General features: G+C 41.6%; 1 protein-coding gene across 13 annotated transcripts in view; it reads right to left on the reverse strand.

The window, feature by feature from the left end:
• Window positions 1-1,570: 1,570 nt before the first annotated feature.
• Window positions 1,571-23,227, reverse strand: part of RBMS1 (RNA binding motif single stranded interacting protein 1) — a 207,941-nt gene continuing 186,284 nt past the window's right edge. For 5 of the 13 annotated variants that reach the window (XM_048214365.2, XM_026492696.4, XM_048214367.2 and 2 more), the window contains exons 7-14: window positions 15,105-15,211; window positions 14,182-14,231; window positions 13,962-14,055; window positions 10,476-10,526; window positions 7,773-7,883; window positions 6,903-6,983; window positions 4,885-4,969; window positions 1,571-4,223 (exon numbers count right to left, since the gene is read on the reverse strand). In XM_048214365.2, the coding sequence (XP_048070322.1) occupies window positions 4,892-4,969; window positions 6,903-6,983; window positions 7,773-7,883; window positions 10,476-10,526; window positions 13,962-14,055; window positions 14,182-14,231; window positions 15,105-15,211 (572 nt within the window). In that variant the 3' untranslated portion in view covers window positions 1,571-4,223; window positions 4,885-4,891. Of the gene's footprint in view, window positions 4,224-4,884; window positions 4,970-6,902; window positions 6,984-7,772; window positions 7,884-10,475; window positions 10,527-11,414; window positions 11,463-13,961; window positions 14,056-14,181; window positions 14,232-15,095; window positions 15,212-23,227 lie in introns of all 13 variants that reach the window. The other 8 variants (XM_026492691.4, XM_026492692.4, XM_026492694.4 and 5 more) reach the window with 3 other exon arrangements.

Raw genomic sequence — 23,227 nt, forward strand, 5'->3', positions numbered from 1 at the left:
GGGGGCTGGTGACAGGTCCATGACCTTTACTCCGAGTCGCTGGATCTTTTCCTTTTTGGCTACTCTAGTGGAACGAAGAGATCGGTCAGACTGAGCCTTCTTTGAGCCCCACTCAGGCTGGGAGGCACTGCTTTTCTACCGGCAATTTCCAAATCAGTGTCTAGGAAATTCAAGGAGTGGAATTCAGGCTCCAGTGGATTTGCCTGGTGTCATTGCCCAACTTCATCCCAGCCAGTGGGGGGGGGGGGGAATACATGCACGCCGGGGAGCGCCTGCCAGAGCGTCTGCCTTCCAACACAAAAATTCCACCTCAGAGGCTGGGCCCCAGCCCATCTCAGACAAAGACAAAATCCTGGCTGCTGAGGATGACCCGAGCAGCACACCCTTTCCGCCAGGCACCTCGGTTCCTCTACGTGTGAGTGGCAGCTCACCATCACCCTCGTGTGCTTGTCCCTCTTGCACAGACAGAAAAGGTGCTCTTGAAAAAGTTATCAGTCTCCGTGTAAAGGCAGCCACTGGATGTCCCGGACTCCAGTGACATAAAGCCTTCCTAAAATACAAGAACAGTAAGACGAACAAAGCCTAAGATGCTTAGCAGACTGGATGGCGCCTCTTTCCTGCCTTTGGTCACTGGGTCCCATGAAGGAGCACTGGGACAGGAGACCTTTGCAGCCCATGTACGTCTTGGTGAGGCCACATTGCCCTTCTGCCCCGACGTCCTTTTCTCTCCAGCACTAGCTATCATCAGAGGGCCATGTTTCCTTTTCTGAACGAGCCATTCGGTACCGGGGCTTTCTCGGCCCTGGCCAAGTTACCTGCTCTAAACCCCACTTGTGTCCTTCACACCCCCCCTGGCCCACATGGCCGGGAGGTGTACAGAAATGGGGGGTAAGGGTTCTTCTTGCCTCCTCCTCTCACCACTCTGACAGTGCCCTTGGGTAGCAGAAGAATTCTGTATGACTACACTGTAACATGTGCTCCTCCTTGGGGAAAGGACTCAATTTCCTGTACTAAGTGCCTCTCATAAAGCACATCAGTGGGGCCGAGAGGAGTTCTCTCTCCCCCAGGAATGCTGAACCAGAGCCTCCTACGGGAAACATACGAGGTCACTGAAGGAGGCCCACGTCCTCCAGGCATGGATAAGATCGGCCTGAAACCCTTACCCATGTGCTTGCTTAACACGGATGGGACCGTTTTTATTCCATTCTCTTGCTGGTCCACAAGCAGCGCCATAGTCATAGGGTAGTGGTAGGAGACAGGGAGGAGAGGGGTCTGGCTCTCGGGCCTTCTGGAATAGACCAGAGGTAGACTGCGGCTGACGTGAGATGTGGTCAGCTGATGGTTGATTGTCTCTGGTTCCTGTACACGGAGTTAAGTAACCAGAGGAGGAGGAGGTGGAAAGGTTTTTCCAATTCTTCTCAAGGAAATGTATTTTGAGTACACAGTGAATCTGAGATAATTTTCAACTCACTTTCAAACCAACTGCCTGAGCCGAAGAAAGCAATCAGAAATGAAATGCACGAAATTCTGATACACAATTAACCTACTTAAAAGAAACTGACAGGAAAAATAAAATTTCAGATGTTTTTTATTCAAAGGTTTTCAAAAGAAATAAAACAGAAAAAGCTAACAATCTGATCAAATGTACAGTTCAAAAATGTCTTTTGGCGTTTAACAACAAGTCCTAGGAAGGAAAACTACAGAGTTATCTTGAACCGGACAAATAAGTTACCACTGGCAAGTTTGTGGCACTAGTAAAACAAAAATAAAAAATTAACTCTCTTGATCATATAGATATCTCTATGAAAATCTTTTTTTTCAATCTGTACAAAAGGTCTTTCTTCATAAATTAATTTTTTTTATAATTTAATGGCTGTCTACTATGTGATGTTTAACTGATTTTTTTTTATTTTTTTATTTTATTTTATGTACAGAGGTTATGTTTCCCAAATCTTACCCAGACGAGTATGGCACTTAGTTCAGACATCTCTAGCAGCAGATTTCCCCTCCCCTCTAACCGAGCTATCAAATTTCTGTCTTAACTAATGCAAAAATATCAAGTAGTGAGAGACCCAGGTTTATAAATGTACTAGGTACAAGGAGGGCGCTGCGTTCGGTCTGGACTTTCACAAAGCAGTAATATTCCAGGGAGCATAGAACCAATAATACCACAACTTTAAAAAAGGAAACAAAAACAAAAACAAAACACATTTCTCTTAGGACTATGTAATTTTCACTAGAATCTACACTTCTCAGAGCAGCAAGGACTTTTGAAACTATGAAATGTCACTGACATCTATAATCAAATACAAGCATAAAATTTAAGAACTAAAAAATACTCGAAAGAAATAACTGCTTAGCCCTAGCTCCTGAGCTAGGAGGATTTGGTCTGTGGAAACAGGGAGGGCCAGCAACCTGTCCCAGCACAAAAGAAAACAGACTCTGAGGTAGATAACTGATCACACACAGTTGACCAGACAAGTACACAGTTTTGGAAGACAACTTAATTTACCATTGCTTTTCAAACGTATGCAATTGTCTTAATAAAAGAGCTTTAATAACAGTGAATTATCTTCTATGTACTAAAGTAGAAATAACTGTGTATTTATGAATCAGGAATTTCATAGTTTCAAAATTGGTTTCTCTTTACACTTAACACTTGTAGTGATGATGTAAAGTGTGGCACTGCTTGGATCCAAATCTTCCTTCATGCTTTTTTTTGTTTGTTGGTATGTGTCCATACATCAATTAAAATTATAAAACCTAAATGCAAAGGTACAAAAAAGGCACATTCTCCTAACCGCAAACTGGTCCGGCAAAAATAAAGAGCACAGAAGATATGATGCTGAGAGAAGGTGGAGCTACTGGTTACTGGCTCTTCGGTCTTTGGTGAAGTTACCTTTAAAAGTGCCAAGTAATTTTGATTTCTCAAATTTATGTAATAGAGAGAGCTAGTAGCCAATCATTTCGCTTCTATTCCTATCTCAGCTTATGTTTGAAGATAAAATCCTTACTTTTAGCTTTTGCCATTTAGTTGCAATAGCAACGTTTTTCGGTTTGCCAGATCTCAGGCGTAATTCTCAGTCTAAAGCACTATCATTAGTATAAAGGAAGGACAAAACATTCGGTGACTCCCCGCCCCCACCCCCCACCCCCAGCCCCAACGCTACCTACACTAAATCTAGAACATCGAGTTAGTTTTTTTTTTTTCCTGAAAAAAGGCAAAAAAGACTTTACATTGCATCATACAGCAGATATCCTAAATCAGTCAAACTATCAGAGGAAACTGTCGGCGTACAGCCTTACAAACAAGTTACCCTATTAAAAGTTCCCCAGTCAGAAAATGTGTTTCACACAAAACATTTTTCCCTTCTTGCATTTCACTACCTTACACATTATGTGAAAAATCATTAAAAACACCTACTACGTATTTAAAAAAGCCAAAATTTCAGCAACTTTTATTGACTACCTTTTAAAAGCCCTATGCTGCTGTTTTACAAGGCATAATAGACCAGCTCATTTGGTCGAAGCGTTCTACATCATTAGTTTGAACTAACTTTTACTGAAACAGCTACAGCATCAAAGGAGTTAAGGCAAATTGGAATTCATAGAAAAGGAGAAGACACTTCACACTACGTTGAAAGAAAAATGGAAAAGCTAAGAAGAGAGACGCGGAGGGCGACACTGAGTACAGCGACACTCACACTCGCAAGCACGGAACACCATGGGGGAAGTCGGACTACTTAAACGTCAGAGCCCATTGCATACAGCCGAAGAAAACGCAAATTAAACACAAAATGGACAAAACCACAAAAATCCGGTCATGCACTTGGATAAGTCTTCATGGTCTTTGTGCATACCCAGAAAATTGAAGTTTTCTTTTTCTTTTCTTTTTTTCTTAGTTTTTTTTTTCTTTTCTTTTTTTTTTTTTTTGCATCATAACATTTGATAAAAATCTTTTGTTTTGTTTTTGTTTTTTTTGTTTTTTTTTTTTTTTTACTAAAATAAACCTGTTCAGGGGAACAGCTACTAGATGAATTTAAGGGTTTTATGCACCTTATAGAACTTATAGCAAAAATAGTTTTAGTTGATTTCATTATAAATAACGTTTTCAAGAACCTGTGCAAAACTGTCAATAATTTCCTAAAGCACAATTGATCAGAAAAATCCATGATTGTTCAGCCTTCACACCCTTCTTCATGTAAGAATGCCCTTCTGTACATCTGGGAAGAGAAAAATAAAAGAGAAATGCTCTTATACATTTGGTAGAATACACCACGGGATTTTGTAACCTTCTTCTCACTTTAAAGGTATACATGTGTGACTAAGGCAAGCGGGGCTCATCACTGGTGGTAGACCAATAAATGCTAGAACTGAGGATCGTTTCCATGCCTTGACTCCATCTTTCAAATGTGGGACCTACAGCATACTTTTTTACCAGAGCAACCAGAGCTCTGGGTCTAAGGATACTGACGTTAAATTCATAGTCAAGATATTGCTAATCTTGTAATACTAGATGAAGCAAAATCTTATGCCATATTTCCTTCAAGCTTGTGAGCGTGAAAGCAATATAAATTTGGATACATGTATCGTAGGACACATTTGGTGCCTGGTGAACTGATTTGTTACAGATTTTTAGGGTGGATGGGTAAGGAGGATGAGAAAGTAACTATCCATTTGACTTCAATACAAGGCACTCTTCTTTCTGGATAATCTGCAAATCTACAAAATCAACCGATTTTAACCTTTCAATGACACCGGATTCTTTGGCCAGGATTAAGGCAGTGTGAGCAAATATGAGCTATTCTAAGTACCATTATGATAAAAGAATCACAGACTTGGCTTGAACTGAGCCCTAAGGTTACAAAGATGTTTCCCTCATACCTCACAGTTACTTATTAGGTTGAAAGGTATATGGTGAATGGTCATTAGACGTCTCAACCGCCACCTGCTGCTGACCACTTGCTTCCTACAACAAAGCAGAGCAGAGGAGACATGAGCAATGAAATCCAAACTCCACTCCTCCCGTCCGAGTTTCACATCTTAAAATACAAGCGCTCATTAAAAGCGATTTTCTTAATATTATGGAGGATTTTCAGGGTTAATGATTTCCCTAAGGAGTTAAGATGTCTTACAGACCCAAAGACCCAAAGAACCTCCCACCCCAACTTGAAGAGTTGGCTCTTCATGTCAAGCTACAATTTATCAAACAAATATCTTATCCCTTGGAGCCAGATGTGACTTGGAATTCAGTATTTTCAGACTTTAGAATCTGAAAAATGGTAGGCATATACCCTTTATCACAGAATATACCCAGCGGGGCCTAGAGCTACGCCTCATTACCAAACACACGAGCAGGTCTACACAGAAGGATATAAATATGCACAGTAAGTGGGCTAAGATTTTGTCTTGTATCAGTTCAGGCTGGGTTTTGCCACAGGTCAGGGATTTGCTAAAGCAGTTATAAAGAGAATTTTTATTTTCAGATTTTACCGTGTGTTTCAGAACTGCAGATAAGGGATTGTGGGTTCCCTCACCTGTGGTTGTCAGTAAGTACACAATTTTAATCAATCAGCAGAAAACAAAACACAACAAGAACGCCCCCAAATAATCCAACCACAGTCCTAGGGCTGTTTCTGCAACTGGAACCTATGGGATCTACCTAGTGGGTAGGATTGATTGGGATGCTGAAATTTCCTTGGAATTTTAAGGGTACTATGCAGAAAAATGCTATGCTTTCTGTCCAATCCCTTTTTAAAAAAAAAAATTTGTATTTAAATTCAATTTAGTTAACATATAGTGTTTTAATAGTTTCAGGGGTAGAATTCAGTGATTCATCAGCTGCATGTAACACCCAGAGCTCATTGTATCGAGTGCCCTCCTTAATGCCCATCACCCAATTATCCTACCCCCCAACCACCTCCCCCTCCAACAACCCTCAGTTTGTTTCCCATAGTTAAAAGTCTCTTATGGTTTGTCTCCCTCTCTGTTTTTATCTTATTTTTCCTTCCCTTCCCCCATGTTCATCTATTTTGCTTCTTAAATTCCACATATGAGTAAATTATATGGTATTTGTCTTTCTCTTTCTGTCCACTCTTAATTTAAGCGTCAGTCTTCTTTCATTATCATTATACCTGCATCTTCCATAATAATAACTAAGAGTTATTTAGCTATCCTAATAGCCTCTGTAAAAAAAGGTATGGTTTGTTCCTCATCCCTATTAACAATTCTGAAACACCAGGGTTTTTTTTCAACTATCTTAATTATAACTGATTTCTTCTTGTAGTTATTATTATTAACATAATCTTTGCTACCAGGATTGCAAACTCCAGCTTTATCCTAATTTGCGTGTTAAGTATACCTTTCCAGGAGACAAGACAGATTCTTGAAGGGTATGAAATGTGCTACAAGTGGGATGCTGCGTGGCTCAGTTGGTGAGCCGTCTGCCTTCGGCTCAGGTCATGATCCCACGGTCCTGGGATCGAGTTCCGCATCCGGCTCCTTGCTCAGTGGGGAGCCTGCTTCTCCCTCTGCCTGCAGCTCCCCCTGCTTGTGTGCGCGCGTGCTGTCTCTCTCTCTCTGACAAATAAATAGCACATGTGCGCTCTCTCTCTGACAATAAATAAAGTCTTAAAAAAAAAAAGAAAAGTGCTACAAGCTTGGAAAATAGCTCTGGGAGCTTTAGGGGTGTGGCCTGGATACTGCTACACTAATCTGTATGCAGAGAACTGTATTTCATAGTTGAAAATAACCCTAGCTCTATATGCCCTCTGAACTCCATTCTTTATGCAAACATTTGACTTCTGACTGATTTTTCTTTGAGTTCCATCTAATTCACCCATTTCTGAAAGTACTCATTGCCAGAATGGCCATGGGGGCGGGGGGAGGCGTGTTGCACCAACCTCAGCGGGCACTGCCGTCGTCTGCACGTGTGTGTACTGCGGCAAATAAGCTCCTTGCATCGCCGATGTCGCAGGCATGTACTGAAAAGGACGATATGGTCAGGATGGGAAGTGACAAGCCATGCAAAAATTCTGAGTGCTTGGAGAATTTTGAGATGGGATGTCAAGTACTTGGAAATCTCGAAGGAGAAATGTAAACAAGCTACCTCAAAGTTTAATTAATAAGTATGTCATATGGAAAGTGAAGTGACTGTTTCTACTTTCTGAATTTGTCAAACGAAAACTCCCACCTTTCTTTGCATTTCCCAACAAACATACACATGCATGAAGATCACTAAGGCTTCTCAGTCCCTTTGTTCTTTTCTGCCACCACTGACATGGTCTGAATTAAAAGCCTTCGGCCATCTTACCATCTAAACGTTAGGTTGCTCTATGTCCATCCTGGAAGATCCTCTGCTAGAGGCTCGACCTCAATCCCCAACTGAGTCCCCTGGACTTCGGAGAAGTCTGTCAATCCCAAGATTGTGATACAGTGCCCCCCAATTCCGTGAAAGAAGTGAAGGGAGGAAGAATTCCGTGCCTTTTGCACCCTCACCACCTTCATCTTTTCCTTCACGACACCAGGTGCGCAGTGTGAATGCAAGGCACCAGTGTGCAGGGCTAGACGTGGTCGTGTGTGCGCTAGGTTCTGGGAAAGGAGAGATACCCAAAGGACAGACATTTAGTCCATCAGTTAATCATGTGGAAGGCAATGTGGGGGGTGAGAGGGGCTCGGACATCATCTCTGGACATCCCAGAGCCTGTAATTGAGGCTGCATTAATTTACCCTCCTCTGTTTGCTGAGACACACGATATTAATTTGCCACCTACTGTTCCCGTGCTGCCTAGCGACAGATGACTCATCTGCTGGGCCAGAGGGCTGATCATAGACGCAGGCTGTAGTGACATGGTGTGCTCCATCGAGGGAGTTAACACGGCCCCCTGGGGATCGGGAGACAAGCACAACATCAGATAAACTCACCGAGGGAACGGAGAGTCTGTCATTCCTTTTGCAAAGGAAAACGCCTTCGTTTGTTGAAAAATGGGAACCAAAATAACCTCCTCGCAAACCTGCTTATGGTATCATAAACAATTTCCTAAAAACCTTCTGGGCAATGCTTCCTAAAACTTTTCTGAGAGCATTCATTTCACTGAAATGACTGCATTAGACATGTTCCTGCCTTTCCTCTCACTCCCGTGCAAAGCAAGCTAGTCCAGCAGGAGGAGCTGTAGTGGGAAGAGGGGACGATTTCCGGAGGGCTGGGGTTACAGAAATGCTTTCTTCATTTTTTAAAAAATAAATGACAGTTGATGTTTTATGCAGCCACAAAACAATAGGCCACATTGAATATTTATAAATATAGAGTCTTGTTTAAAAGTGTTCTGTACAGAGTCATTTGATTCAAGACCAGGCTGTTAGGATCAAGAGCACATTCTCCATTCACTGTTTCTCAGAACTTTCAGCTATAATTTGGTGCCAAGGGAGGGAAGGAGATTCAGATATGATTAATAATCCGATTTCAGATCCTCTGATTCATCTGAAAAAAATTCTGGTCATTAAAAATAAAATTAAATATAATTAAACAAAATCGGGGGGGGGGGGACCAAAAAAAAAAAAAAAAAACCCACAACCACCCACAACCCAGCCTGGCCTCCCCGTAGTACACGGCTGTTAGCACTGTCAGGGCACGACTGCCCGGATTCCAGCCTCGGGATGTTTGCAGAGTTGCAACCAGGGTACATAAACAATTGCATACCCTAGGCTTTTGCTTTGAACTTAACATTCTATTATAAATATTTACCTCAGTGCATAGCCATCATTATCATTTTTAATGATTGCATAATGGTACGTTGATTGTCTAAACCGAAATTTAATTAATTCTATTTCTGGATTTCTGCATTTTCTCTAATTTATCCTGTATAATATTCTTACGGATTATATCATTCCCCTCACTTTTGCAATCACTCAATTACCCGAGAGTGCAATTATTCCGACACAACCTATCAATATTAATGTTATGTTTTTGTATTATTGCAACCGATCTACCCCTTCAATACACTGTTATTTATTGCTAATCGGAACACAACTGAGGTCAGAGCCTGGTGTGCAGGCACTTTAATTCTGCTTGCCGGCAGTCTGAACTGGGTGGGGAAAGGAAACGGGCGTCAGATAGGAACCATCTGCACACGCTACCACTGTCTCCTCAAAGATGTTAAACTGGGACATGTGCAGGCTTTGTCTCTAAAAGTTGCCAAAAAAAGATAGAGATGTGTGTCAGAAACGGTTTGTTGTCAATGCAGTTCACAGAAAATTTGTTCTTTTTAAATTTTTAGTGTGCATCATCAAAAAGTGTGTGGTAACATGGAAATGATTCCGAAGCCCAGAATATGCTGAAGGAATTTCCTGCTTCTTTTTTTCATTCATGTGTAAGAGCTACTGTCCAAGACTGTGCGTACAGAGACAAGTACGTGCGCGTGTTTACAGAGACGCACGCGTACGTCATCCGAGAGCTCGTCTCCTGTGTTACCAACCCAACGTGTTTTAGCAGCGGCTTCAAAGTCACCTCGGCAACTTCCTGTTTCGAACTTGTCCCTACACTGCTGTTTCACAGGCACAGGTCTTGCACTGCACGGTGTCCTCTTCAGGAGCTGTCCTGAGAGAAACTCCTGCCTCGTCTTAAGGCCAACAATGGTGCGCTTCTCCTAGGCAACTGACCTGTTTTTCTCTTATAAGAACCGTGAACTGTTTTGCTTATTAGAATTCCCATTTGGCCTCAGTTACTGGAAAGCACAGGGCCAAATCTGTGGCCCTCTCATGCCAGTCATGTAGGCCATTGTGTTGGGCACTGTTCGCTTTTCTTGTGATTCTGTTCTCCACCTTGATTTTTCAACGTTTAAAATTCAGGCTTTAATTTAACAAACTGGATTTTATGTATCTTTGAAAAACACATTAAATACGCTATCTATTAACGGGAAGTATAACCCAATTAAAAAATGTAATATGTACACAAGTAGAATGAATGCTCAAGTCACGAAAGAAGTCACATTTACCAAAGAAAGTGTTACTGCTTTAGTGTTTATAATTTCCACCCAGAGGTTAAGTAAACTGATAAAAATCTCTAGTTTCCTTTTCAACACTTTATATTTGCATTAAACGGAATACAATTTAAAAATGTGAGCTGTTTTCATATCAACTACTGTTAAAAATATAGCAATTTAAAACCTTTAAAACTTAAAAATTCAATTGAATGGACTTCTACAGAACTGTATGAAGAAGAAAATGTTATCCTGCTTCAAATACGATACACTTTAAGCTCTTACAACTGCAGATTTGATTTAATTCAACTGTCAATTTGTTTTAAAACAAGGGTGGGAGGAAGTTTTATAATGAACTTGTACATTCTCCTATTCCACGCTTAAAATTTCCCAAATCCCATACCATCTTTGGCAAAAGGTTTTAAGCCGGAGAATGGTCTTCCGAATGTCTGCACAGCTTAGCTGCAAACCACAAAGCCAAGAAGCTGAGAAACTTACGGGGTGCTGTAGGATATACGGTTGCGGTTGCATCCAAGAAGGACTTTGCACCTGGAAAAGGGAGGAGTTTGAAAGAAACATTGATTTCCATTGGAATGTAGGCTATCTCTTTCTCTAGAGCTCTTTTACTCATGTTAAAATCTACAGAAGGAAAATAAGGAAGCAATACTATCAATGATTAAAAAGATTAAGGCCGTTAGAGTTCTTGGCAAACTGGTCACTCTTGAGTAGGATGAAATGATTATTTAAAACCAAGTTCCACTTGCCCATTCAAGAAGTATTTACTGAGTACCAGGCATCAAAGAGAAAAAGGCAAGTAAGACATGGGCCCCACCCTCAAGAAATTTACTAAGAATGGAGATAAAACAACTAAACAACTCAAATAGTGAAAAGTGTGATAACTGAGGTATGAACTAGGCACTTTAGGAATACAGATGAATGAGAATTCCAGCACATCTTATTACACACTAATCCTTAAAGTATGTGCTTATTTAAAAAGAATAACGAAATTCAATCCCTCTTTGATACCAGGATACTAGGTTTCAGAAATCTTGTCGGGTGGTCAACAATTTCTAGTGAGTGTGGAAAATAAAAATCTGAAAGTCAGATTTAGAAAATGAAAAACTTTTGTAACTCGATCTTGACATGTACAGTCAAAAGGGCACCTGCACGGAAGACCCTCTGCGTTGAGGAGTACGACAGGAGAGTCAGGCTCCGTGGCAGGAAAGCAAGCCTGCGCGGCCTGCCACTCAAGAGAAGTATCAGTCCACTTCTTGATGCCCAGAGCTCTCCTGAGACTACGTAATTTTTAAAAAATAAGTTTCAGTCTCTAACTCTAACCACAAAACCCTCCTGTATCTCACCCCTACGGTTAACTTCAGAGGTTCTACAGAGAGCATATGGGGAAAAGTCATGGGGGAAGAATGTATTGTGATTTACCTTGATAGCAGAGCCCCGATACTTGTTTTCTCTGGTTTCCTTTGCCACCTAAGGCAGACCAAAGTTAAGTGCTTCTGCCTTGTTAACATTTCAGTTATCTGGACTGCAGCCTTTCCCCATTGGGATACTGGTGGTTTCTCGCAGATGCCAATTTCTCAAATCCAATTGTATAAGCATATGGTGCTTTAGTGGAGAAAGGCCCACTCCAACACGAGTGCGAGGCCTTCACTGAATAAATCATGGGGAGGAGAGCAGCTCCCTGGAGACCCCAATTGGGGCCAGATGCTCTCATTTTTTGGTATGCTTTCAGTGGTCTTAATAATCTAATAGCTTAGAGCATTATGGGGTTAGGGAGCTAGGACACCTAATCCAATTTTTTTCAGCAGCAAATCAGCTACTGTCAATTTCTATTCCTCACTTTTCCCTAACTATAAAATGGGAATAATAATCTATGTTCTTTGAGTTCTTTACCATTGGTTCTCTACCCTCCTTTGGGTCACAGATCCCTTTGAAAACTTGACGAAAGAGACAGAACTGACTTCCCCACAGCTAACTGCATACACACAAGCGACATTTTGCAAACAATATGAGAGAATGTCAGACTACTTAAAGCTCGTCGGCTAACCCTACCGTGGCCCTGAACTTATGCGGGTTAAGAACCTCAGTCACAGCGAGTGTCGGGTGTCGGGCAAATGGAATGAAATTCCACATGTATCTTAGGGACACACAGAATGCCAGAAGAAAGGAGGCCTTTGAAATGAAATGTTGTTCCAGTCAGGTATATCAAATCTACTATGAATAACTGGCCTCTGGATTTTTCTTATGCTATGAACAATTCCGTGGCCAAAGTGCTCACTGCCTGACAGTAAAGTGGGGAAACGGAGGTGGTGGGGAGAGGCACTCATAGCTCCAAGAGCCACAGCGGCACACACCCAAATTAATGTGCACAATCATCCACCTGAGAATAAGCTTACGGGCCCCCCTTTCCAGTGATCTGCATAAATGGCAGAGGTTTCCAAGGTCAGAGAGTTAAAAAAAACTACCTTTCATTAGGGAATTGTTAATTAGGGAAAACGCACTAGAGCAGATCTCACTGAGTCTTACATAGTCAGGGAAAATATAGAAATTTTAAGTCCAAAATAATGAAAGAGGCATTAAATGAGGGAATACTGTGGTCGGCAGATTGAAGCACCAGCCCAAGTAACATAAAAATCCAGACACATAAACGAAAAGAAAATGAGGGACAACTGAGGGGAAGACAGAGAAAAGACCTGAAAGCCGAGGGAGCTGTGAACGCTTCTGTGCAACTTCATGATTTATTATTCAAAGCTACTTTTAAGTTTTCGGACAGCACCGCCTCGATGATATTGCTGACGTTGACCAACTCCTTATTTTCAGTATAACGAAGGCACTCTCATCAGCCTGCTAGTCCTGCATATGTATTAATGATGATGAGCGTGATCATAGCTAACATTTATTGACCACTAATGATAAGCCAGGGACTGTGCTGAGCTCTTCACATAACCAGTCTCATTTAGTTTTTATAACAAGCCTAGGAGAAAGAAACTATTATTATCCCCATTTTAAAGATGAGGAAACTGAGGTTTACAGAAGTAAAATAACACAGTTATTAGATATTGTAGTCCCCTAACCCCAGAAATCAGGGCTACAACATCTAATTCAATTGTTTTAAAAACAAGAATACACAAGAGTTTAGTTTAGTCACACAGGATCTCAACAGTCAACAAGAGAACTCTATTCCCACATGTCTGTGACTGAACTCTGTTATTATGCTTCTGTGTGGGCCAAGGCGATAGCCCTGTTCGAGGTACTCAGATATAGGAGGAGAGATGTGTATGCGCGCACATTGTACACCACTGGGTTCACTGTATGCGCACACATTGTATACCACTGGGTTTGTGGAGAATAGGAGCTAACCCTGCAGTAAAACCAAATTCATCTTATAACAAGGTGCTTAAGGAGATCTTGGTTCTAAGTTGGGAATCTATTTGAACATGAAGCCTCCTCAATTACCTGTTTAAACAAAGAGTCACTTTTTTTTTTTTTGGCTTTAAATCTCACTGCATTGCTCATTTAATGTTACCTGATAGAGACCCGACTTTATTTATTAGCATGTTTACTTGGTCTTTTCTTAGTCCCTGCTGATGAATACACCACGACAACGGTACACACCTCTTCTGTATTCTACCTAATGTCACTTCTTTTTAAGTTTCAACTTCTGGGACACGTGATGTCCAACAGCAGAGCCCGCTGTGGAGGAAGCATTTGGGTTCATCCCAGTTCTAGAATGCTACGATTTCAAGGACTGACAACCGATAACCATTTTCCCTTGTTTTATATTCTCCTATACATAAAAGCAAATCACTCTGTCAAATAAAAAGCAGCTTCTTCTAAATTGGGTATCCAAGCTGCATAACATCTGACTTAGGTTTCATTATAAATGTTCAAAATTTTAAGACACATAAAAACGTAGCAGTGGTTCACGGCCGACAAGCTGTCATACTCTTGAATCCTAAAGGTACAAACCTGGTAGGCAGATACAGGAGATGCAATATAGGGTGTAAGAGAAGTTTGAGTGATCATTCGGTTTGTAGCAATACTGTATGGTGAAGGATAAAATCTAGAACAAACACAAAAGCCTTTATTAAGTCATCCTTTAAAAAGAATAATTCCCAGGACAAACGTCTGATATTTTCCACCTTCACATTTTCCCTCAAGCCATCATGCATTTATCTTAATGACATACCCGTTCTGTATAGCAGCTGTGGTTGGGTCATAAGTAAGTGTCATTCCAGCCTATGGGAAAGCAAAAGAAATAGAATCACTTACCCGCAAGGGCACGGCTTAAAAATTCCATTTCTTAGAGTCATGGCAACACAAAATAGAGATAGTTTGGTAGCATTTGATAAAATTAGAAGTTTCCTTTAGAAAACATCAACTCAATACAAGAATTAAGCTCTACGTCTGTACTGTCCCATTTGGTAGTCATTAGCCGTGCGCAGCTATTTCAAATTAAAGGAAAAGCGGAGTCCCTCCGGCACACTGGCTACGTCTGAAGTGCTCAGATAACCACATGCAGCTCGTGGTTACCACTGGACAGTGCAGACTCCAGAGCGTTTCCACTGGATGGCACTTCCCTAGACATTCTTGAACCAGCATGTTACTTCAAAAAATTCATTGAAAATAAACATGGAGAAATGGACATCCAACACTTTTAAGCAATTGATGTTTTTTTCTTAAGACCCTCATTCAAAAGAATTAGGCAAAAAACTCAACAGCAAATGCGCTATTTGTTTTAATAACATTATACTTAGGATAATTTCTGAGTCCTTATAAATGTAAACCTCTAAGAAGCCACGACATTAAAAATATACAAAACAGTTGTGCATTTCTTATAGCAATTTAAAATGGTCTTTTGCTTTACATGCAGCTAACTGGTAAACACGGCTCTACCCACCACCTCTCTGCCCCATCTGGAGGGTCATCACTCTCTCAGCACCATATCCATTGGGGAGAGTTTTAAAGTGACATTATCTGGATTATAAAATCTGCACCTGGCACTTATTTCAGAAGTGTGGCAGCCACGATGAGACATGGGTAACTATCCACATAGGCTTCCGTCATCACACACCCACACTGAAGTCTCAAGAAGGGACTTACAAGTCTCACCTCTCCTTCTCTATGCCATGGTCTTCCATTAGGGATGTATTTGTTTGGGTTCTGTCTCTTCTTCTGTCCTCCGTCCGCAAACTTACACAATAAAGGTTCTGTAGGAGCTGAATGGGGACAAGTAATAAAAAACCAGAATTACATGTGTATGTAGGACAAAATGTAATTGTCCTCCTCTTTGAGGAGCTGTGGCAGTGCTACAAGGGAATGGATAGAACACTTCAAAGCAAAAGTTTACTCAGACCCTTCTACGTTTATCTACTGGTGAAGAAGACAGTACAGAATATACATTAGTTATTACATTCAAACCGGAGTGTAATGAACACATTTAAACAGCTATTTTGAGGAAACAAAGGAATCTTTTGATTTATTTTTTTACTTTTTAAGATTTTATTTATTTATTTATTTTCGAGAGAGAGAGAGAGAGAGAGAGAGAGAGACAGGCAGGCACAGGTAAGCATGCAGGAGCAGGGGGAGGGCAGAGGGAGAAGCAGACTCCCTGCTAAGCAGGGAGCCCAACACGGGACTCGATCCCAGGACCCCAGGATCACGACCAAAACTGAAGGCAGACGCCCAACCGACTGAGCCAGCCAGGCGCCCTCACTTTTGTACTTCTTTATGTGCAGACACACTTGCTTTCAACTCTGCTGATAAATCTCCAAATATAAATCCGATCGTGTCACCCTTCCCTCCTCCAACTTAAACATGCTCCCTTCGCTTCCCAACATCATTCTTCAGAGAGGTCTTCATTCACCCCAGGAGAAAACAAATTCCCTTTTATACTGCTCGTACTGTATTTAAAAAATTTTTTTTAATTTTTTCTTTGTATTTTTATTCATAGCAGCGAGAACAACTCGGAGGTGTGGTGATTTGTTTGGCGTCTGTTTCCCCTCTGGCGTGTAAGCTCCAAGGGGGCAGCGACATTTGCTTCGGCCATCGGTGCCAAAGTGCCGGGCACGCTGTAGGCGCTCACTGCATCTCGGCCGAATCAGTGACTGAATACAAACAGGTCTCATTTGTTTACCTGTGGAGTACAGCCTTGAAGACAGCTGTTGTAAGAAAGGCAAACACCTGTCCACGCTATTTAAAGTTTTTTCTGGGCCTTTAATCACCCCTCTTGGGGTTGCTTTACTATATATCCACATCATAAAATGATCTGAAGAACAACTCAAGAAACTCACACAGAAAAGCAAAAGACGCAGAGACTCTCACAGATACACGCTCATTAGTAAAAAAGAAAAATGGTGGGGGCGGGGGAGAAGGTGACGGCACGCTAGTCCACCCGTGACTTTTCATTTTCTTTGCTTTTCCATAATGGAAATAGCAGCATATTCCTGAAGGTGGTGCATATTTCTGTATGTTTCCAGTTAATGTAATAAAGGCAGTCACACCTTCCTGTCTGGTTCTCACATTCTGTCCTTTGTCTACGGTAGAACTGTGATTACTACTTTCAAGTTCTGTTTCAAAGTTAAATAACCAGGAAGAGAAAAATATTACTTGTGGAAAATTTACTCCTTTCTCCTTTGCCTCTTATTATCCTAATTCATCTCTTATTTTATATCACTATTACCCACCCACTAATGACAGGGTGGAAGCAATAGCGCCTCTCAACACTTCTCTGCCAAAAAACAAAACACAACAAAAAACCCAACTGTAATTCCTTCTCGGCCAGCCGTCTAGGCTGTTGCTTGGCACGTCTTCCTCCTGCTCTCGCTGGTGTGAACCAGGCCAGAGGGATGGGCTGGAATGTGAGCTCACTTCTGAAAGGCAGCTGTACTACAGGAAATCGAAGGTGAGAGCAAAAATGTCAGGTGTCTGGTGAGAATACCAGGGAGTCTGAGCTCTACCTCTGTCTACCTTCTGACTCCCACCCCTCCAGCCCGCAGGCCTTCCTGAACGGGGAACTTCCGTCTACCGCAAATGGGTGGGAAGGAAGATCGACTGGGGCCAAATCCTAGAGTGAAGATGAATTACTCTGTTTGTCTTTCCAAAAAAAGGTTATCAACTTTTGGAAATTCCTGCATCCACCAACAATTTCCAAAGGTAAAGTAAATGGACGCAATGAAGGAAGAGGGCTTTCTAATCAGCGATGATGCTTTTAATTCTACAACTGGGCCGTCTGGGAACAGGTGGAAACGAGGGCCAGGAAAACACAGCTTTCAGGTAGAAGGGAAGGATATAGGGCAAACCCGCCTCAGAGTTAGGACTGTCCTTCTGCCAGGTCTGAAGATGTCTCACCTTGATATCTAAGGACAAAGAGAACTCAGAGAGAAGCAAGATCTCACTCTTCATGGATCTAAAAGACCTTATGGTATTGAATATCTTCTCCAATGACATGTTTTATAATTTTTTACTCCCCATCATCTTGTAGGACAAGAGTATAGTAAATTCTGCAGTACTAGCACTTTGCGGGACTTCACTGAGACAGTTTTATCTAGAGGCATTCGAAAGACCAGCTCGGAGACTGGAAACCTAACATTTTTCAAAAAAAGAGTTTACTTGGCACAATGAGTAATTCAAATGGACCATTTTCCTCCATGAGCATCATTTCTTCCAGAGAAAGAAGGCAACCAGGTTGGACACATTCTGGAGGGTCACTACAGGTGGCCAAAGCAAGCAGGTGTGCACGAAAGCATTTCGGCAACAATCCCTGGGAGCACTGAGGCTCCACATTCGCTCAAAGCCACGTGTCCCTATCTGGGGTAAGGTGCCGCCAAGACCTTATCATTTTTCTAGACTATGCTCTGTCAAAAAAAAAAAGGTGATCTCCTGAAACAATAAAGTCTACTAAAAACATATAATGACGAGGTAAATGCTGATGAGGTAAGTATCAAGTGAGCGAGGACATGTTTGCAAATATATTATTCAAAATGAAACAAATGGACCAGGATGCAGTTGAATCTTTCAAAAATGAATTATATTTACTACATGATTTTGTGCTGTCATTAAGATATTTTCCTCCCTCTAAGAGCAAAAGGTAAGAAGTTAAAACAGTTTGATATTGGCAGGTATCCCACATCTTAGGAAAACAAATTTCTTTTTTTAAAGAATTATCATTATTATTATTTTAAAGATTTTATTTATTATTTGACAGAGAGACAGCCAGCGAGAGAGGGAACACAGGCAGGGGGAGTGGGAGAGGAAGAAGCAGGCTCCCAGCGGAGGAGCCTGATGTGGGGCTCGATCCCAGGGATCCAGGATCATGACCTGAGCCGAAGGCAGATGCTTAACGACTGAGCCACCCAGGCGCCCCATTTTTTAAAAGAATTATTAACACGGGCACCTGGGTGATACAGTAGGTTAGATGTCTGACTCTTGGTTTCAGCTCAGGTCATAGTCTCAGGGTCTTGGGGTTGAGCCCCACATGGGGATCTGCGCTCAGTGGGGAGTCGGCTTGGGATTCTCTCTCCCTCTCCCTCCACCCCTCCCATTCGTACTCTCTTTCTCTCTAAAATAAACAAAAAATCTTAAAAAAATAAAAAAAGAATTATAACCAATTGAGAGTTTTTTTTTTTTTTTAAGATTTTATTTATTTGCCAGAGGGAGAGAGAGTGCACACAAGCAGGGGGAGCAGCAGGCAGAGGGAGACGCAGGCTCCCCACCAAGAAAGGTGCCTGATGCGGGACTTGATCCCAGGACCCTGGGATCATGACCTGAACCGAAGGTAAACACTTAACCAAATGAGCCATCCAGGTGTCTTGAAATGAGAGATTTTTTTACAGAGTTGTTGGCTCCTGTTTTAGGGAAATGGGAATGCCCCAGGATTCCATGAGAGGCAAAATAAAATTCTAATAGCTTGTTTCCTCTGTTAAAATTCTCTTTGGTCTATTTAGCAGCTGAATCTTTTACTGAGTGCCTACTATGTGCAAGGTATAGTGTTAAGAACTAGGGATACGGTTGTGGATAAAATAGGGTCTATTTTCATAGGAGCTTTTGCAATGTGACGGGAAGGAGAGTATACAAAATCTTACAAAAACCCATTTAGCCATTTATGGGACAGAGCACTGTTTTGAGAGATGCCTGCTGTTAATAAAAATTCCACCCAGAAGCTTAATACTTCTGATACTGAAACAGCTGTATTTCTTTTATAGTACATACCTGGTACTTCATGTATCTGGATGACATCATGAGAAACACTTTATCCCTGTAAGTTCTTGACACCTGATTTACTACATGGATTGTACCATGTGCTCTAGGAAAACAACTACGTGACTGTTTCTTTAAGATATTTATGTTACCATTAGGCTGAGCAAGGGTTAGAGGATTTCAGTTAGATTTCTGAATTGAGGGGTACCTCAATGGCTCAGTGGGTTAAGCATCTGCCTTTGGCTCAGGTTGTGATCCCAGGGTCCTGGGATGGAGCCCTGGGTTGGGCTCCCTGCTCAGCGAGGACCCTGCTTCTCCATCTCCCCACCCCCCACTCGTGCTCTCTCTCACTCTCCCTCTCTCTGAAATGAACAAACAGAATCTTAAAAAAAAAAAAAAAAAAAAAAGATTTCGGAGTTGAAAACAAACACACCCGGATCTGTGTCCTGGCTCACTTATTTTGAAGTATGTGGGAGATTGTTACAAGATGAGAGTTGCTTATTTGATTAGCATATCCTGTGGCTTATTTCAAACCAGACCAAAAGTCTGGAGTTTATGTTTTGAAGCCCAATACGCAGGTTCCAGGTTAAAGATTGGGAGATGCATGGGAAGCCATTTTGTTCTACACATCAGATCCTTCAGGTGGCCTCCTTGTTTCTTCTTTGTAGAAGGGAGATACTGAGGAGGACTGACATGCAGAAGAGAAAGCGCCATGAATACCAGTAATCTGACTGTGACCAACAGGTAAATTTGGGCGTATTAACTTCAAAAAATTAACATACAACAGTCAAACCTTATCTTCTATATGGTCGATTTTCTAGATTAGCAATTCTTTACCTTCTTGTGCAAAACAGTAATTGCTAAGACTCCTAACAAATTATTTGTGACTCAAGATATATTCCTATATTAAAGTGATATAAAAATTATATCACACTATTCATTATCAATTGATTTTGTCAAATATGCAGAGTATTCTCAGTTGAATTTCCCCTTAATTAATCACCACCTCTTGGGTTTGTAAAGGATATGCCTCAAGTGTCTCGTGAGATCTCTCAGGTCAAATTCTCTTCCTTATTACCCAAGACAGAAAAGTTACTTTCTTATTCATCAGAACCAACAGGAACGTATAATGACTGTAGTCTAACCTTCAACAGACAATGCCACAAATGCAAACACTGACCTGATATTTTCTGGCACCTCGTGAGAGCCGTCTAAAGTAACTGCACTGTAGGATTCTCCAACATGCCCTCCACAGGGCTCCCTCCACAGGGCTTTGTGAGTGGGATGATCTTTTACAGATGCCTGAGTTTGTGGCACTAACCGTCCCTTCTAAGGGACGATGAGCTTATATGGGTGATGCCCATGCTGGTTCACTTCACATCTCTACCATGAAGTTTGCTTACCTATCTTCTGAGGCTCGAACCCTGTAATTATTTAGGCTCATATGTCTTCCCTTGATACCCGCACTAAAACTCACTTCTAGAACGCCTGCATTGACTAACCACCTAGCTCCTAATTTGACCTCCTGGAAGTCTTCCTCACCATCTAATCAAATGGCTTTGAGGACTTGAGTTCTCTGTAGTTTGTGACAGAGTGGACCTTTTCCTCACTGTGTTCTAACAGCTGGAGAAATTGCTACTTCCAAACTCCCATTTTTCTAGTTAAGCAGTATTTATCCTAATCAACATTCTGTAAAACGTGAACTGCCCTGGATAGAAGCTGTTCCACGAGTTGTGGAAAACTAGCCCACTCAGCAACTGTAATTAGCTGTCTTTCTGATAATGTTGCCTACTTTCAAAATTCCTCAACTAGCAACATGCAAGCAACTATCTGGGCTCTTTAAAAGTTTCGACATAGGGATCCAATACATTTTATCCATTTTTCTGTGTGCACGACATCACTTCCTTTTTAGCCTCCTGTTTGTTCCTCACCAAACCCTACTGTCCTGTCCAAGCACCACCCAGAGCTATAGCTTCTCTCCACAGACGCATGTGCTCTCCCTCTTTCCTGATCCTTCTAGAACGGCTCCATCTCCCACTCAGTTTTACCTACCAGTAAAATAATGATTTAACAACAGTAAAATCGGGTTAAATAAAAAACAAAAATATAACCCTTCCCCATCACTCCAACTTAAATATTTTAATGTTCTGTATTTACTGCTTTTCTCAGTCTTTATTTTTCATATCTGCAATGATAGGTCTTTTACCTACTGTTTACATTGTGGACTTTCCCTACCTGGTTATAGAATCAATTTTTTTTAAGGGGTTACATAAGGTTCTATTTGAAATGGGATTACGTACAGTTTCTTTGTTATTACAACTAACAATATATGAACATCTGTGTGTATATCTTGTTTATTTCTTTAATCCCAGGGCCAACTGCTAAATTGGTGGTCAGATTGTATGGTAATTAGAACACTGGCTCTAGACTAGTCTCCCTGGTTTGAAATTTGGCTTTGCCCTTTATTACTTCGTGACTCCAGGCGAATTATTCAATGTCTGAGGTTTCATATCTGTGGGACGGGGATAGTAATTGTACTTATTTCAGAGGGTTGTTACAATTAACATAGAAAGTATTTAGAGCAGCTGAATGCACATTAGCTATGGTTATTATACTATGACAGCGGGAGGAACTCAAATTTCTCATTTATGGTTCTTCCTCTTGTCTTTGAATTATTAAGATACATTCTCAGGAGAGGGACTTCTGGTTTATAAAAGTTATAAACATTTTTAGAGACTGGCCTGTTTTTCATGGAATTTGATTTTGTGAGATTTTAACAAGCTGGCTAGGGTTGCCGCCTCGGCCTCACACACAATGAAGAAACGTTCAAGTTGTAGTTAAGGATGAAGTTACTGGCAAATGCCTTTGAGAAAACGGTTTCATAGTATGCTTACATCTCCCACCCAAAGTCCTTAGGCTTTAATAAAATTTTACTCTGCTATTTATTGTTCCTCCCTGGCAGAACCCGATAGCGAAAGGGTGTAAAAGCGATCTGAGGAACCTTCTGTCGGCTGGGTGTGATCCGCGGTGAGAACAACTGCCCAGAGGCAGCCCCGCACAGGGCTGGCCCGGTGCTCCAAGCATCTTAGGCTGAAACGCTGGCACATGTCCAGCCGTGATTCCCTTGTTACTTTTTAAAAACTAGACTTGCCCTCCTTGGTGGAGAATGAGTTTGAGTTTGAGATCTGTAGGACAGCCCTCTCTCCCCACAGGCCACCCAGGAGTGTGCGAGCACTTCTGCTTTCACGGCAGCGCCTGCTCCTAAGAGCACAGCCCTTGGAGCGTCTGTCTCAACGGGACGCACACTTAGCCTCTGCTCCATGTACACACTGGGAAAGGGAGACAGGAACACATCGCAATCCCAGCGGTGTGAGCACATCGTCTTAAAGGTACCAGGAGCATCACACATGTCTTCAAGCGTTTCTTTTATCCGAGAGCTGCCGTTTTTGTTTTTCTTTTCTTTTCTTTTTTTTTTTTTTTCAGAGGAACAGTGCTTAAGACAAATATTCATGGAACAAAATAGACAATAAACACCCTTGAAAGATTTCCAGCCTTTTTTGCTAGGGTCAATTTTTCCTCTAACCACTACGTTTTCTGCCTCCTGGCATAGGACAATGCCCTAATAATATCACCTAGGGACAGGAGTTATAAAATGTGGGCAAGAGTTTTCAAGCCTTGCTGGGCACATACCCAGCCTGACAAGTCGGCGTAACACAGAAAACAGATGTAAAAAAAAAGCTGAGGTCTTTGGCTAGGTCGGCTAGCAGTTAGGCACTTCGCTGGAGGGCTTTGGGCTGTGGCAGAATGGTACCAGTGTGACACCGAGAACCTTACGACTCACAGATCCGCTGACTAGACACATTCTCTTTTAAAAAATTCTCTGCCCTTAGCACATAGGAACTCATTCAGACTCCATTAATGTCATGGAGAAGTGCAGTAAAAAGGTTGCGTAATCACACTGCCTCCTGTAACTAAACACACATGCGGACTTTGTCCATGGTGTGTATGTGTGTGTGTGTGTGTCCGCGTGTGCACGC

The sequence above is a fragment of the Ursus arctos genome, unplaced genomic scaffold (genome assembly GCF_023065955.2).
Source record: "Ursus arctos isolate Adak ecotype North America unplaced genomic scaffold, UrsArc2.0 scaffold_1, whole genome shotgun sequence".
In the NCBI taxonomy this organism is placed as follows: domain Eukaryota; kingdom Metazoa; phylum Chordata; class Mammalia; order Carnivora; family Ursidae; genus Ursus; species Ursus arctos.